This window comes from Saccopteryx leptura, chromosome 12 (assembly GCF_036850995.1).
Source record: "Saccopteryx leptura isolate mSacLep1 chromosome 12, mSacLep1_pri_phased_curated, whole genome shotgun sequence".
Taxonomy (NCBI): Eukaryota; Metazoa; Chordata; class Mammalia; order Chiroptera; family Emballonuridae; genus Saccopteryx; species Saccopteryx leptura.
The window spans coordinates 44,540,869-44,558,330 of NC_089514.1; the positions used below are offsets into that span (position 1 = coordinate 44,540,869).

The 17,462-nt window shown below is 37.5% G+C and overlaps 1 protein-coding gene across 2 annotated transcripts in view; it reads right to left on the bottom strand.

The window, feature by feature from the left end:
- Positions 1 to 670: 670 nt before the first annotated feature.
- The window catches only part of FAM185A (family with sequence similarity 185 member A), a 58,514-nt gene continuing 41,722 nt past the window's right edge, over positions 671 to 17,462 (bottom strand). The window contains exons 6-8 of one of the 2 annotated variants that reach the window (XM_066354163.1): positions 11,658 to 11,753; positions 8,529 to 8,663; positions 671 to 1,587 (exon numbers count right to left, since the gene is read on the bottom strand). In XM_066354163.1, coding sequence (XP_066210260.1) covers positions 1,475 to 1,587; positions 8,529 to 8,663; positions 11,658 to 11,753 — 344 coding nt within the window. In that variant the 3' untranslated portion in view covers positions 671 to 1,474. The remainder of the gene's footprint in view (positions 1,588 to 8,528; positions 8,664 to 11,657; positions 11,754 to 17,462) is intronic. The other variant, XM_066354164.1, reaches the window with a different exon arrangement.

Sequence of the window (17,462 nt, forward strand, 5' to 3'; positions counted from 1 at the left end):
GTGTGACCCAAAATATGTACAATTCTTTTAATAATTTAAAGTACAGTTGAACAATGTTACGCTCATGACCATTCTGGCTACTGTTAACTAATTTCATAAACTTTATTTTTAGTCATAAAAATGTTTACATAATTGCATGACAGTGAAAAGAGATTATAAATTGCCTCTCTGCCTCTCAGTTTCTTCTACTTAATAATTTAACACATACACATGCATATGTCACAACTACATCAAACACACTAATGTGTATTTTCTAAACTTAAATTGATTTTGATATCACGAAGGGTAAACTAAATGAAGACTCTGAGATCTCCCACAAAGCTTTTTGTTTCACAAAAATATATTAGACAACTATAAATAAATGAAATATAACAAAAACTATTATAGAGGTATATTATAAAGGTATATTAGAGATGAGTGTTTAAGAACTAATGTATCCTAATTAAAAAATCTAATAGTCTCTCAGTGTTGTATAACTGAAATGTTCGAGGCATAGACCTATAAGGTTTGAAAGAAAGAGAATCATAAAACAACTTGTACAATACACTATTATAAAAGGAAAAAATCTATCTTCATACATCAGGCTGCAAAATAGCTGAATGCATCTCTCCCCAACAAAACAAGTTATGTCTTAAATTATGCAAAAAATGATGAATCAGTAGCAATTACATCATATTTATGATGTGTTTTATTCACAGCTTAAATTTACACTGATGTCATAATAAGTACTAAGCAGAAAGCATGCTACATGAGAGCTATGGTATAAAGATAATTACCTTCCCCCATTACCTATATCCTTGTATAATCTCCTTCTCTTGAGTGTGAGTGGAAACTGTAAATGGGATGAGACATCACTCCCATAAGTATGTTATATTATATGGCAAAACAAGATTATCCTGGGTAGGTCTAACCTAATCAAGTGAGCCCTTTAATAGAGTTTTCTCCTGTTGGTTGCAGAAGAGGTCAGATATTCAAGTATTAGAAGGACTTAATGCCTCTTCGCTGGCTTGAAGATGAAGGCCACACAAGAAGGGATGTGGGTGGCCTCTAGAAACTTAGAGCGAATGCTGACTAACAGCAAGAAAGGAGACCTCATGGAGTCACTAGATTTTGCCAGCAATGTCAGTGAGCTTGGAAGATATTTTTTAAAGCAGCCAGAGGAGAACTCGGCCCGGCCAACAGCTTGAGACCAGACTGTGGTCCCCTAAACAAAGAATCTAACCATGCTCCTGTCCTAGAGTGTAAGCTGATAATGGGTGCTATTTAAGTCAGTCTGTTTGTGGTCATCTGCTACAGAGCAGTAAGATAACTAATATAATAGCTAAGTACAAATTTTGAATCCCACCCCCAAGACAATTCACCAGTACTTATCCAATTTGTTTTTTCAACATTTATATGAACAGTGGTATTTGCATTTTTGTAGTCGTGAATCTACTAATCATTATTAAAATTATAAATACAACTCAAACCATTCTTAGTCCTGCAGTTTCAGGGACTGAAACCAGCTTTGACTTTTAAAACTTATCATGCCTTTTGGGGCATCAGCCTTAATCCAGTTTTCATGTTTGCTTCCTTGATTCATGAGCCCTGAAACACAAAATACATGAAGTGATAGTATGAGTGACAACAGCAATATCTGTCTACATAGACTCTAACAATACTATACCTCTAAAACTAAGAACACATTGGCACAGCAAAAAATCATCTTAGTAAAGTCAGAGTTTGAGAAGAGTTACAGAGGATACCGGCGCTTGTCCCTCCTTCATTTGCTCAAACAACTCTAAAAGGGAAGCTACTGTTTTGTTTTTAATTTTTTTTAATTCATTTACTAATTTGAGAGGAGGGAAAGAGAGCAAAGCATCGATTTGTTGTTGCATTTATTAGGCATTCATTGGTTGACTACTGTATGACCAGGATCAAACCCACAATCTTGGCATATTGGGATGATGCTCTAATCAACTGAACTACCCAGCCAGGGCCACTATTCTGTTCTTTATTTGTATTTTTTTTTTGGTATGGTTTTTAAAAGGGCAATTTATTTAAGCACAACTGATAAATAAAAGACATGTATTTAAAGTATGCAATGTAGTAAGTTTTGGCGTATGTAAAAAATCTGTGAAAACATCTCTTCGAGATAATAAGCATATCTATCACGCCCACAGGTTTCCTTGTGCCCCTCTGTAATCTTTCCCTCCTGTGTCTCCCCGCTCATCACCTCCAGACCCTGCCCCCTTCCTGAGCAATCACCAATCCATTCTGTGTCACAATGGATATTTCATTTTCTTAAATTTTAACAAACAAGATTATACAGTATGTACACTTTTTTGAAAATCTGGGGTTTCACTCAGCACAATAATTTTTCAGTTCACTGTAGCATGTATAAGGTAGTTTCCTCACACACGGTGATCAGTACTAGACTGAGTGCTCTCGGGCATCCCATGCAGCCCCCTCCTCCCAGAACTCTCTCCTGTGAACTCTAGCAGCCCTGGTCTCCACAGATGCTCAGCTCAGTCTCCTTCACTGGGGAGTCTGTCGGGCTCTGCCTGTTACCCCTCGCCTCCCTGCAGCCCGGAAATTCTCTCAAGAATTCCAGTTCTGTTGTTCTCTCAACCAAGGTAAGTAAGGCTTTCCACCTCTGGCACCCCACTGCACTGTGCACTTCAGAACCCAGTCAAATCTGAACTGAGCGGAGTTGAGCACATACTGTCTCAGCTCATCATATCAACTTTCTTTGCTGAATCCAAACACAAAAATCAGGCATCCTTTTCTTTGATGTAGTTTTCCCTGTGTTAGTACTACATATATGATATTCCCAGCTGATGAGGAGGTGCTTTGTACCATCCGATCTGTGTCAAGTGCTCACTTGATAAAAATTCTTCTCTGAATTCCTGCATGTCTCATTTAATCTGAGCCATAATCTCAGCATCTTTCCCAGAACATAGCTGAGTATTCAGTGACTTCAAGTTTTTCCTTCTCTTGCTATATTTTTAATATCATTATGACCCCACTCCTCATTAAATTGGTAAATCCCTGTGTTAGAAGCTTTTCTTTTTCATCTAACTCTTCATCATTAAAGGGTTCAGCTCTGTCACTTTTAATCTGTTTTTCTTTTTATGCCTGTGCTGCATTTGGTTGGTCAGGATTTCGAGGTTTCCGTACCTAGCAGGTTTTCTATAATACAGAATTTCTTTCTTTTGTGATTCAAGTAAGCAGAGGAAAGAACTGAAAATCTTGAAAAATGGTTGCTCTAACTTTATTATGTTTTTAAATAGTTCTCAAATATCTAAGATCTTTTCCTTATATATTATTTGTCACCTTCCCAAGCATGTGCTTCTTGCTTATGGAGAGAGAAGCCGAACTGTCTGTCCCCTCTGCAGCAGTACAGGCCACACATGGTGCCACTGCTATGAACAAAATGAACACCAGTGACTTTAGCTTAGAAACAATACTCAAAAAAATAAGACAACTTACAAAAGTCTATTTAGGTTCCTCAAAATAGCTTTCTCTATCTTGCCAATAAGTAATTGACTGAAAGCTCTTTATACCTTGGCCTGAATCTGTAGAGGCTCTCCTTCAATTTGTAAAGTTTATAAATTCCTCCCTCAAAAAACCTTGTAACACAGATTGGAGCTTAGGGGTACAGAAACCTTGTTCCTCATTTAAATCCCTTTGCCAGTGAAAATCAGACAATGTTTCTTTGACCAACAAATAGGAAACGCCCACCCTATCCCTGGGTTGTTTGGCTTCCTTTAATGGGAAAAAATTTCTTCTCAGGACATATTTTTAAACTATAGCATTTGTGCTCTAAATCTGCCTTGTTTAAACCTACCCCAATATATAAATCTCCAAGTACTTTTTTGTTTATTTCCCCAAATACCTAGTCGAGAAGCGTTAGTCATCAATTAACCCCAAATGCACCTGATCTAATCAGCACCAGCTGTGGATAAAGACGGGGCTCTAAGGAGTAATTTACAGAATTTAGTTCTCTGGTCTTAAAACAGGCTTGAAAAGCTCCTCAGCTGAGGTGAGCTTCTCTCTGCGCCCCCTCCCCCAGCCCCTAAACAGACTGTTCTCTCACGTTTGGTTCAGAGCAATAATTCCGGTGCTGCCTTATGAGCAGCAGATTAAACTTCAGTGCATCATAGTTGGAGGATTCCCTCTCTTACATTATAAACTCGACTGACCACCACTATGGGAAGCATTTACTAGACTAAGTATTTTAGGGAGGGTCAAAAGATGTAAAGAAGACATGCTAATAACCTCAAAAAGCTGGCCAGCTGGCTAGGAAAATAAATCACACACTTATGAAACATAAAAATAATTATTTTCTTTTTTAATCTGTATATTTCACAAACAAAACCTCCAATACCGCACACAATTCCATAATCATTATTTTAATGTTGTCAACACTCTAACTGCTTAGTCGTTCCTTGACAAAAGTGTAACCCAAGATATCTTGACAACAAATTTTTACTGATAAGAAAATATTTTCAAGCTAGTTTTAATGGTGCCTATCATTGTATTTTCTCTCAAATACCTGGACTAATAACAAAGATAATCATACTCCAGGTTTTGAGTAAGTATATAATTAATTAGTTTTGCCAAAGATATATTCTTGGAGAGGATTTTTCTTTCTCAAATTTTCAATGTCTAATCTCATCCACTGAATTTTTCATTTCAGATACTGTACTGTAGTTTCTGTTTTTTCTTGGTGACAGAGACAGAAAGAGAGCAACAGAGAAAGGAACAAATGGGAACAGACAGACAGGAAAGGAGAGAGGTGAGAAGTATCAATTCTTCATTGTGACACCTTAGTTCAGGGGTCCCCAAACTTTTTACACAGGGGGCCAGTTGTTCACTGTCCCTCAGACCGTTGGAGGGCCGGACTATAAAAAAAACTATGAACAAATTCCTATGCATACTGCACATATCTTATTTTAAAGTAAAAAACCAAAATGAGAACAAATACAATATTTAAAATAAAGAACAAGTAAATTTAAATCAACAAACTGACCAGTATTTCAATGGGAACTATGGGCCTGCTTTTGGCTAATGAGATGGTCAATGTCCGGTTCCATATTTGTCACTGCTAGCTGTAACAAGTGATATGACGCGCTTCCGGAGCTGTGACGAGTGCATCTCGTGTCACTGGAAGTAGTACTGTACGTGAGCGATGCCGCGCTTTGTGGCACCGCCACATACAGTACTCCAGGAGCACAGGATGCATCTCTCACTGACCACCAATGAAAGAAGTGCCCCTTCCGGAAGTGCGGCAGGGGCTGGATAAATGGCCTCAGGGGGCCGCATGTGGCCCGCGGGCCGTAGTTTGGGGACCCCTGCCTTAGTTGTTCATTGATTGCTTTCTCATATGTGCCTTGACCAGAGGGCTACAGCAGAACGAGTAACCCCTTGATCAAGCCAGCAACCTTTGGACTCAAGCCAGTGAGCCCGTGTTCAAGCCAGCGACCTTGGGTTTTAGAACCTGGGTACTCTGCATTCCAGTCCTATGCTCTATCCATTGCACCACCACCTGGTCAGGCTGTAGTTTTCATTTCTATTTCCAGAAATTCAATTTTGGTCTTTTTTACATTTCTGATGTTTTAACTTTATTCCAACATGTGGAACACAGTTATAGTAACTTTTATTTTCTCTCTCTGCTAATGCTAACATCTGTATCTGTTCTGGGTGGATTTTACTTGATATTCTCTTCATTATGGGTCATGTTTTCTTGCTTCTGCATGTCTGATGTCCTTTGATTAGATGCCAGACATTGTGAATTTTATTTTGTTGGGTGCTGAATATTTTTGTATTCCTATAAAACTTTAGCTTTATTCAGGGATACAGTTAAGTTATTTGGCAACAGTATAAGCCTTTCATCTCTTGCTTTTATAATTTTTAGGCAGTTCTGGGAGGGGTGCGCAGTCTAGTGCTAATTGTTTTCAACTACTAAGTCCTCTACCCGATGCTTCATGAGTTACAATTTTTTCCAGTCTGGCAAGAGTACAGTCATTATTCCTGGCCCTGTGTGAGCACAGGTTCCATTTCCTCTGATGTGTTTTGTCCTCTGAACTCTAGCTGTCCTGGTCTCTGTGGATGCTCCACATGGTCCTCCCTCTGTACTAACTACAGCCTGGAGGCTCTCCAGGCAGTTAGCTGCGCTTTATTTTGTTCCCATCTCTCAGTGGTCACCTTCTGTCATTGCCTAATGCCTAGTGCAGTGGTTCTCACACTTTTTGAAGTTGGGGTGCATTTAAAATCCTACAAATAATTGTAGGCGCACTATATACAAATTTCTGAGAAATATGTTATAATAAGTCAAATAATAAAGAAAAAATATAAAGTGTGCTTTTATGGTAATTAAACAAAATAAATACAAGAAAATGAAATTTTATACTGACATTAAAAAACATTTTTGTTACATTTTTTGTTATGCTTTTTAGAATTTGTAAAAAAGAGGGGTTAAAAAAATAAAAAATGACAAAAAGTTATTTTATATATATAGGCACATTCTTAGTAAGATTTAGTAAATTCGGCAGGTCCTGGCGCAAATGTGTTTTTTCATTCTTGTGTTTATGAGAAACATGAGCCTGATGTGTCCTAGTGATTTCTTCAATGTTTGGGCATATATTTGTTTTCTTAACACAACAATGAAAATTTTAAACAAGCTTGATTTTTATGACAACACCCACAGTTGCTGCTGCCACCAGCACCAGCACCACACACTTCCTTTACCTAGACGTGAGCTCATGGATAAGCCTGTAGTGTACATGCCTGGACACACTAATTTCAGTGTCTTTCTTGATGCTGGTAAAATTTGAAAAAAAACCTCACTAGCATTAACTTTTTTAGTATGTACATCTATACAATAAATATATTTATTTTGTGGGTGGCACAGACAGGACAGACAGACAGGAAGATAGAAAGATGAGAAGCATCAACTTGTTGTGGCACTTTAGTTGTTCATTGATTGCTTTCCCATAAGTGCTTTGATGGGGGGTGGGGGCTCAAGCTGAGCCAGTGACCCCTTGCTTAAGCCAGCAACCTTGGGCTCAAGCCGGTGACCTTTGGGCTCAAGCCCATTGGTTCATGTCTATGATCCCTACTCAAGCCAGCAACCCCACGCTCAAGCCAGATGAGTCCCCGCTCAAGTCAGTGACCTTGGGGTTTCAAACCTGGGTCATCGGCATCTCAGGTCAATGTTCTATCCACTGTGCCACCACCTGGTCAGACTATACAATAAATATTTTTAAAAGTAGTATTGGTAATCAGTGCAGCTAAAGGTAATTAGGAAAAATGTGCAGAGCTAATCACATTTCTGGGACTGAGAAACTTTTATACTAAAATAGCAAGTTTTTGATTTGCATAATACTGAATCAAACTCCTATGTATTCTAATCATACAAAGTTAACTTTAAATCTTGCATTATGTTATTTAGTTGATTTTTAAGTCTAAGAATTAGAAAGCAGCTGTGCCAGAAAAAAAATTATTTTTAAAATTTTGAATTGGTGTAAAAAACAGCATGTAAAAATTACCATCTTAACTATTTTTAAGTTTACAGTTTGGCAGAGGTAAATATATTTACACTATTGTGTAACAGATCTCCAGAACTTTTTCATCTTGCAAAACAAACTCTATAACCACTGTATACTAACTCCCCGTTTCCCTCCCTTTTCTTTCTGTTTCTATGAATCTGACTACTTTAGATATCTCATGAAGTAAAATAATGTAGTATTTCTCAATGTATGACTGGCCCAATTCACTTAGCATAATGTCCTCAAGGTTCAGCCAGGTTATAACATGTGGCAGGCCTTTCTTCCTTTGTTTTTTTGTTTTTTTTTTTGTGACAGAGAGAGGGACAGATAGGGACAGACAGACAGGAAGGGAGAGAGATGAGAAACATCAATTCTTCGTTGCAGCTCCTTAGTTGTTCACCAATTACTTTCTCATATATGCCTTGACCAGGGGGAATCAGCAAGGTGAGTGACCCTTTGCTCAAGCCAGTGAACTTGGGCTTCAAGCCAGCAACCTTTGGGCTCAAGTCAGCAACCTTTGGGCTCAAGCTGGTGAGCCCACGCTAAAGCCGGCAACCTCAGGGTTTCAAACCTGGGTCTTCCACGTCCTAGTCCGACTCTCTATCCACTGTGCCAGCACTGGGTCAGGCCCTATCTTTCTTTTTAATGCTGAATAATGCTGTGTGTATTATATCACACATTTCATTCATTCATTCATTCATTCATCAATAGACTTGGATTGCTCTACCTCTTGGCTATGGTGAATAAGGCTGCTATAAACATGGGTGTGCAAATATCTCTTTAAGATAAGAAAATTTTTAAGTCAATTTTATCCTAGTGAGTATTTAAAACAAAATGTCTGTACTGTGTTACTGATAAGAAGTTGGAAGAAAAGAGTGTTAAATACCAAAATATGACAATGGAAAATAATAAAAGACTAAAACTGCAATTAAGTGTATCATACTTATGTATGGACAATGACTATTCATCTTACAAAGCAAAATGTAGCCTCCTTACCAGTAATTATTATACCATCATCTTTATGAGCTTCAGACATCTCTTGAATTTGAACTTCTGAGTTCACATCAACCTCTTTTCCTGATAATTGTAAATGAGCTTGAAGAGAAGGTTCAACCTTGACGAGAACAGAGCCTGTGATAAGTTTATAGGAGAGTTTATTAATGCAAAGAAATGAAAAGTCCCAGAGCCTGTTACAAAGATGAGTGAATGGTAGCCCTGCTCCCGGTACCCTGTCTTTACTCCTCGGCGTGTTTTACTTCAACGGCAGTGTCTTCTCCTTACTGCCAGGTAGTCAATGCCTCCTTACTCCCAAGGCGTTCACAGTTACTTCTATGAAGAGTATGAGTTATTAGGACATTATGTACTACTAGTTCTTCTTTTGCCAAAAGCCCTCTTCACAGAAAAGTGAGTGGTTTATTATACATGAAGCTTGTAGAAAGGATTTACCATTAATTGAGCATTTACTAAAGTGAAATGTAATTATACCTTAATTACCTCTTTCATTCTCCATGTCAACTAGGTGGTATTATTATAATCTTGATTTTACAGATGAGAACTTGACCAAGTTCCCACTAGAGAGTCTAGGTCCAGTTCAATGACTACAAAGCCCATGCTCTAAACCACTGTAGTATTTCATAAACGGCTCCCTCATCATATTACAAAATCTGTGACCTCATTGATCATTGTAATACAACCAGAATGATGAGCTCTTGTGCCTTAAGTTGTACTTTGAGGGGGGTAAATGGATACTGATAATAAAAACAGAATATTTGAATTTTAACTGACTAATGTTTCTGCTCAATGGATTACAATCTTTTCGGTACCTCAGGAAAGACACTCAACTTTATTTCTACTGTAATCTTATAGTGATTCAAGCTTCTAAAGGAGGATATAAGAAAAAGAACTCTAAGGAATTGTTTTTCAATACAATGAGGTGGGTTGCAGTGCAAACTCACAAGCACACTTCTCTGTCACAAGATTTTCTTTCTCTGTTTCTCATATGTCACAAAAGTAAGAGGCCCTGCATGAAACATCAGCCCCGGCTCTGCACAAGACGGTCAGGATGACAGCCATGCTGGATCCTGTAGAGATTCCTTTTAGGGTGCAGTTACTATGGGTCACTGCTTGTCTTGTCGTTTGGTTAACATCAACTTAAGTTTACTTAAGTAACTTTATATCTTTTTAGCCTTCCTAACTGGAGCTGGAAGTTTGGGGTAAGACTGATGACCCCTCAAGAAAGGGGTCAAAGCACATCACTCAGAGTTTAAATGTAAACTACTGACAGCAGATTCCCCGTAACAACAGATATGAGGGCTTTAGGACAAAAACAACCCTAAAAAATTTCCAGATAAAAAAAAATACACATTTGATGTATTTAGAGATATAATAAAGTCAAAATAACTTTCCATTACTTTAAAAAGTTACTGTTGCCAAAGGTAGTGACAATTAAGAGACCTGAAGTATAGTGTACACAGAAATCTTTACTTCCAGTTATCTTTAAATTTCTGCCAGTAACATGGTTCCAGTAGGTGAAAACAAAATTGTAATCTCAATCAAATTTTATAACATCACAGGCCATTTTAATAGGTTACTGGAACATTTTAAATAACACTCAAAAATATTTCATGAGAATGAAAATGGACAATGTTTTTTGTTTGTTTTGTATTACTTTTTTGCCCATCCATACAAAACAGTTAAAGACTTCCATGTAAGAGCTTTTACTCTGTTACTAGTAATATTAAATGTAGTAATAATGGTTTGTTTTCTTCTCCTTGAGTCTCTAATAAGAAAATGCAATTATATGACTTCTATGGCATTCACAAAATACCCTGAGTAGCATTAATGAAGCTCTTAGAAATTTAGTTGAACATGATATTATTTAAAGGAAAATAATGTGATCTTGAAAAAGCTGTATGTCAGCAGTAACTTCAGTTTCAGACCTCTGTGTTTGTGGTTTTATTTTGACACTCTGACAAGTGAGCCTCCTTGACAAAAAAATGTATTAAACCAATGTGGAAAAAAAAAATTACTAACAGCAGGAACAACATGTCTCTGTAAGGAAGTATTTTCCTTGTTATACATGTAGCCCGGCTCTGGCCAACACACAAGAGCTTCTAGACCACATTTTCAAAGATTTTTATATAGAGCTATAGTTCTTAACTTTCTGTACCCAGGCCATTTCAGCCCCTACTGCCAAGGGCTCAAAGCACCCGAGCCACTTGCCGCCATCTGTGAGTGCACACACATGTACGCCCAGTCTTCAGATGACTAATAAGTGGGCCACTTTAATGAAAGACCTGGACTCTTAAAATAAGTTATTTGTATTAGAAATAAGATTCAAACACAGAGTAAGTCTTGTCTTGATACTTTAAAGAGACTAAGGGGACACTCCAAGTGATCGATTATTTCAGGACCACATTTTGAAAAGTGTTCTAGAGTGACAGCCTCAGAAGGCCCTCTTACAGACTGGTAGAATGCTTTTAAAAATGCATTGGAGCATTTGCCAAAGAAAACTCTATTTCAGACATAAAGCTAAACTGAAAAACCCGAAAACTAATACTAAAACATTTCACAATAGAAAGTCAATATATTACATTTTTGCTTGCACTATATAGGTAAAGATAGTCTTCATGGCCATCTGTCCTCAAAGTTTTAAGAGTCATTGGTCTATGGCAGCAATTTTCAACCAGGATGCTGCAGCAGGCACAATGGTGTGCCGCAAGAATTTTTAAAACATGCACTACCTGACTATTTAGTCAGCTGCACTGACCTCTTTCTCTTAGATCATCAAATAAAAAAATGCCAACAGCCAACACAATAGCCATCAGGTGTGAATGAATCAAAATTATACCTACTTTTTTTGTCATATCAGCAAGAAAATATATTTTTTCATGTGCCAAAGAGTTTTAATAATTAAGTTTATATGTGCCACGAGATGAAAAAGGTTGAAAATTGCTGGTCTACAGGACTAGTATTTCAGTCTTTAAATCAGGTTCTATCAGAAGAAATTTTCTAGAAATCACTCTGTCAGTACTATAAATAAGATAATCTGACCATCTGTTTCCTGATGTTATATAAAACCTTCCTTACGCCATATGTCAAAATAAAACATTCCACTTGGCTAACCTTTATGGGATTTCAATTCCACTTTCCCCAGTCGGCTGACATAAACATCTAAGGCTCCTTGACGAGTTGAGGCTTTCAGACATCCAGAGGATGAATCTAGGGGAAGAAAAACACCATAAGCATGATCATTCTTGAGTAACTGAAATTATAAACTTTAGATAAGGAGCTAAGAATCTTGTGCGTTTCTTTTTCCCTCATAACTATGCCATCTTCTGCTTTAAAATGAAAACAGGAACAGAAATCTATAGTTATACACCCAGACAACTAATAAAAAATCCCTATGGCTACAGTATCCTGCAAACTTACCTCTAAACCTCTGAGGCCCCCTGTCTCAACATGGACTCTAAAACATAAGGTAGGAAGGATGGTGCACAAGCAATGAATCCTCAGCAGTCAAGACCATTAAGCATCACAGATATTTAGTTTATTATCGATTTTCAATATTTATAAAGAATTATAGCTTGTATACAGTCACATATAAGTAGCGGCAAGTTAACAAAAATCAAAACCTCTTCTTTATTCTTTTAGCAAATTTGCTAGTACTAGCAAGTGCTACTCAGAGTAAGATTATATAAGGTTTTGTTACTTTTCTTTCTTTTTTTTTAAGTGAGAGGAGGGAAGACAGTGAGATAGACTCCCATATGTGGCCTGGGATCTACTAGGCAACCTGCACCTGAGGCCAATGCTAGAATCAACTGAGCTATTTTTAGCACCTGAGGCCACCTCTTGGAACTGAGCTATCCTCAGCACCAGGGCCAGTGCTCGAACCAAGCCACTGGCTTCAGGAGGGGAAGAGAGAGAGAAGGGGAAGAGGGAAAGGGAGAGAAGCAGATGGTCACTTCTGCTCTGTGCCTTGCCTGGGAATCAAACTTTGGGTGTCCATATGGGCTGACACTCTAACCACTGAAAAAACCAAACAGTGCCAGCATTTCTTAAAGGGGCAGAAATGGGGGGGGGGTAATCACTTGAAGTGTGGGTAAAGCTTGTTTATATCTAAATATTTCTTATGTCATCATTGACCTTCTTTGTATTTTAGAGAGAGAGGTACAGACAGGAACAGACAGACAGGAAGGGAGAGAGATGAGAAGCATTAATTCTTCATTTAGGAACCTTAGTTGTTCATTGAATGCTTTCTCATATGTACCTTAACTGAGGGGCTCCGGCTGAGCCAGTGACCCTTTGCTCGAGCCAGCAACCTTGGGCTCAAGTCAGCAACCTTGGGCTTAAGCCAGCGACCATAGGGTCATGAGTATGATTCCATGCTCAGGCCAGTAACCCTGGACTCAAGCTGGGGAGCCTGCACTCAGCCCAGGAGCTCAAGGTTTCAAACCTGGGCCTCCATCATCCCAGGCTGACACTCTATCCACAGTACCATTGCCTAGTCAGGCAACTTCCATTTTACAATCAGCCAACATTTCAAATTCAAGTCAGAGATAAAGAAGTAAAAGAATGATGCTGAAGAGTTGGTGCTTACTAGCTTCTCTTTCTTTCTCCTCTTCCATGGAACTGAACCTTATTAAAGCAGTATTCTATCTGACTGCCCTGAGAAGGCCAATGCATATTTTTTTAAAGAGGTCTCTTAAAAAGCATATGTAGGAGCTTTTATTAATTCAAAGTGAAAACAGAGTAATTAGGGAGTGTGATGAAACTAATGCCAAAAATTATACTATTATATTTTTTATAAAATATGGCGAAAAAGTATTTGTATAATTATAAAGAAGCCAACATTTTTCTTTAAATTTTAGATGACTCTAAACACAATGTCTTGGAAATAAGATGTTTAAAGTCTGACTCAAAGATAATTTATAATAATTTATACTAAAAAATGGCCTTTATCAGAACCAATTTATTTAATTTTTAATTTTTATTTTATTTATTCATTTTTAGAAAGGAGAGAGAGAGGGAGAGAGAGGAGAGAACGAGAAAGAGAGAGAAGGGGGGAGGAGCTGGAAGCATCAACTCCCATATGTGCCTTGACCAGGCAAGCCCAGGGTTTCGAACCGGCGACCTCAGCATTTCCAGGTCGACGGTTTACCAATTTATTTAATTTTTAAAATACTTTGCATTTTTTTTTAATCTTTTCAAGACTTTATTAATTTTAATTATTTTTTATTTTTTAAGACTTTATTCATTTTAGAGAGGAGAGAGAGAGAGAGAGAGAGAGAGAGAGAGAGAGAGAGAGAGAGAAGCCGGCCGGGGAAAAGCAAGAAGCATCAACTCTTATATGTGCCTTGACTGGACAAGCCCAGGGTCTCGAACTGATGACCTTAGCATTCCAGGTCAATGCACTACCACAAGTCAGGCTTAATTTACTTAATTTTTAAAATTTAAGTACTGGTGGCATACAATATTGTATAGTTTCATATGTAAGTTCAACATTTACTTATTTTTTAAGTATCATACTTAAAATTCTAGTATGCCACTACAGATAAATGACAGACTACGTAGACAAAGATGAATATCTGTCTCCTCAAGTACCCACAGAAACTTCTTTAAAATCTCTTACTGCATCCTAAAAGAGGCCAAGTAAAAATATATTATGATAAAGAAAACGTAGAACATATCATGTGTGCATTATCTCAGGTTGAACAAAATAAAATATTTGACACAGTTTGATTTCTTGCTTTCTCTAGGGCTGGGGTCGGCAACCTATGGCTCACGAGCCAGATGTGGCTCTTTTGATGGCTGAATCTGGCTCGCAGACAAATCTTTAATAAAAAAAATAATAATGTTAAAAATATAAAACATTCTCATGTATTACAATCCATTCATTTCCTACCGCTCATGTTCATGGTTGCGGGTGGCTGAAGCCAATCACAGCTGTCCTCCGGGACAACACCAAATTTTTATTGGATAATGCCTAATGTACAAGGGTCGTTGTATGGCTCTCATGGAATTACATTTTAAAATATGTGGCGTTCATGGCTCTCTCAACCAAAAAGGTTTCTGACCCCTGCTCTAGAGGGAAAAATACAAAATGTTTATGTGGTTCATAAATCATACTTTTCACTTATCTCTCCCTCTCCCTGCAAATAGGAAATAAACACAGCTAAGTAATTATATCCCAAGTCACTAAGTAATTACATTCTCATGTTATCAGTGTTGAGCTCTGATAATGGCCCATCCCTGAGAGACTGTAAAAAATTAAATTAAAACTCAGGATGTATTTTCAAAAGAGAAGGCAAAGATGATATTAAAAAAGCTATGTAGTAAAACATATAGTATTTTTTTCCTTATAACACAAATAATTGAAACTAAAAATCAACTATCAGGAAAGAGTCAAAGTAAGGCTTTATTCACAGAATTTCATTTTTGGAGACTGACATAAAGGAGACATTCTATAGCTCCTAGAGGAAGCCCTAAGGGAATAAGCATTAGAAGGTGATTAAGAAGTAAACAGACATTGTTAGCCTAGACCAGTGGTCAGCAATTCATTAGTCAACAAAGCCAAATATCAACAGTACAACGATTGAAATTTCTTTTGAGAGCCAAAAATTTTAAACTTAAACTATATAGGTAGGTACATTCCTTATCGAGGTAGCGCCAGCATGTGGTATTTTGTAGAAGAGCCACACTCAAGGGGCCAAAGAGCTGCATGTGGCTCATGAGCTGCAGTTTGCCAACCAGGGCTCTAGACGGTGGTTGGACTAAGTAGACTTCTATAGTTTTGTCATCACAATTTGGGACAAAGATATTGTTAGTCTGACAGAGACTTCTGAGTTTTCCTGGAAAATTACATATACAAAAGGGAAAAACTAATGTCAACTACCAGTTAACACGATATGCAACCAAAGTAATAGATATTTGTAGTATGCTCTTTGCTAGTAACAGAGCATAACAAATAAGTTTGAAAGGCTAAGATTCCAATCTTTGCTATTTTTCTAAAGATAAAGAATTCTCTCAAAATTGGCCAAGTATATTCAGAAAATTCTTCTAAATTTTTATAATTCTACCTCAGGTTTCAACATGTAGACACTAAGAACAGCAACACGAAAGATATTTCTTGATTTTTACAACTTGATGCCTGCCGCCACCATCATGGCCATGTACATGAAGGTTCTCACCGAATTCAGGCAGATGGTAAAGAAACAGTGGAACCAAAAAATGGTAGGTCATTCCTTTAGTCAAGACTCACACTGGCCAATGAGCAAACACATAGGGCTCCCAAAGCCACTGACACATTCTCTGGTTCCACAACCAGGGGAATCTTCTCTGGTTTCTCCTAGAATCAAAGGTCCCACTAGTCTTAGTGGAGCTTGCAAAGTCCCTCAGCTCTGGTTCCCCATCTGCTCTCTTTCTCTTTCCCAGCAAACATGGCTTCTTCTTCAGCACTCTTCATTCTCTGTGCTCTCACTCTGCATGTGAGAAACATGCAGAAACATGGCTTCTTTTTTCCTCTTCTCCCTCTCTTTTCAAAATTTTCTGGTGCAAAAACCTCTCCTCTAGCAAACATTAGCAAAACAATGGCCCTTCCCAAGCAGGAAGGTAATCTGCAAATTCACAAACCACATACACCTGTTGCTGCCCAGCCCCCAATGCAAACTATAAACAAGCAAACATAAAAATAATATTTTACAAACTTATTTGACCAACACCTATATTTCCAAAGCTACACTAATTCCAAGTAAAAGGAACAAATTTTATATATATGACTAAATATATAAGCCTTGATTTGACTTAATAATTTTTAGTTGCAATTATTTGTATTATAACAAAAAAATTTCAAAGGCAGAATTTTAAGGTTACTTCAAGTACTTTTCTAAATTAATGTTCTCCCTAGGTATTCTGTATTTGGGAAAGAGCATATAGGAAGGAAGCTGGGCTTATGAAAATCACACAGAGCACCTCCCTGCTCCACCCCCTTGAAGATTTTTTTTTAAGGATATAATTACCAGTACACAGCTTCTGGCCATGACTTCCAAAAGAGGCAACAGAGGACAAAGTAAGGCTCTACCAGCACCCCAGGCCACCATTACCTATTATCAAGCTCTGCTCTCTCCTGCTGACTTGGTTTAAATGGAGCATGACCTGCTGTTCCAGAAGAAAGTTATTATTTTAAAAAATATGAGTTCAAGAAAAATCAAGGTTTTGATAATCAAATCTTCAGCTTCAGAAGAGAGCTCTATATTACAGAAATTAGGAAGAACAGGGTTTGGGAGGTAGCTTAGAACATACATACAAAATCCAAATGACTGAGATTACTTAAGAAACTGATCAATTATATTATCTAAAGTAGAAATAAAGGACCATAATTATACATATTCTTCTTAATAAAGAAATCATGGCAAGGACACAGTCTAAGACTACTTTCCTGAAATAAGATAGGATAATACCTAAATCATCTCAAGTCTCTTAATACTCCAACTGGATAATATTACACAACCTTTTTTCAACACCCATGCCAGTATTTTGAAGCCTCTGCTATTCTAACAAATTTCACTCTCAGGTTCCTAAAAATCACTTTTTGTTCCTTTGCAACTGTTTCCCTTCCACTAATCTCAATTCCTCGAAATTCAAGTTACTCAGTAGACTTTAATCAGGTTGTCATGATTTGTAACAGCTGCATTCAACCTTTTCAAGTAAATATTTTGTTTTAAGGGAAACACAAACCAACCAATCAAGAAATTTCAAATAAACATTACCCACTTATCATCTTTGGAATTAAAACATCAAACCCAAAATTTCTCCAGAATCATAATAATGGTTTTTAGGGTCTAAGGCAGAGGGTTGCCAAACTACAGCCACTGATGTAAAGTAACCATACCCCAGATGCTGAAAAGTACTGTACCTCACTTCTGCAAGTTT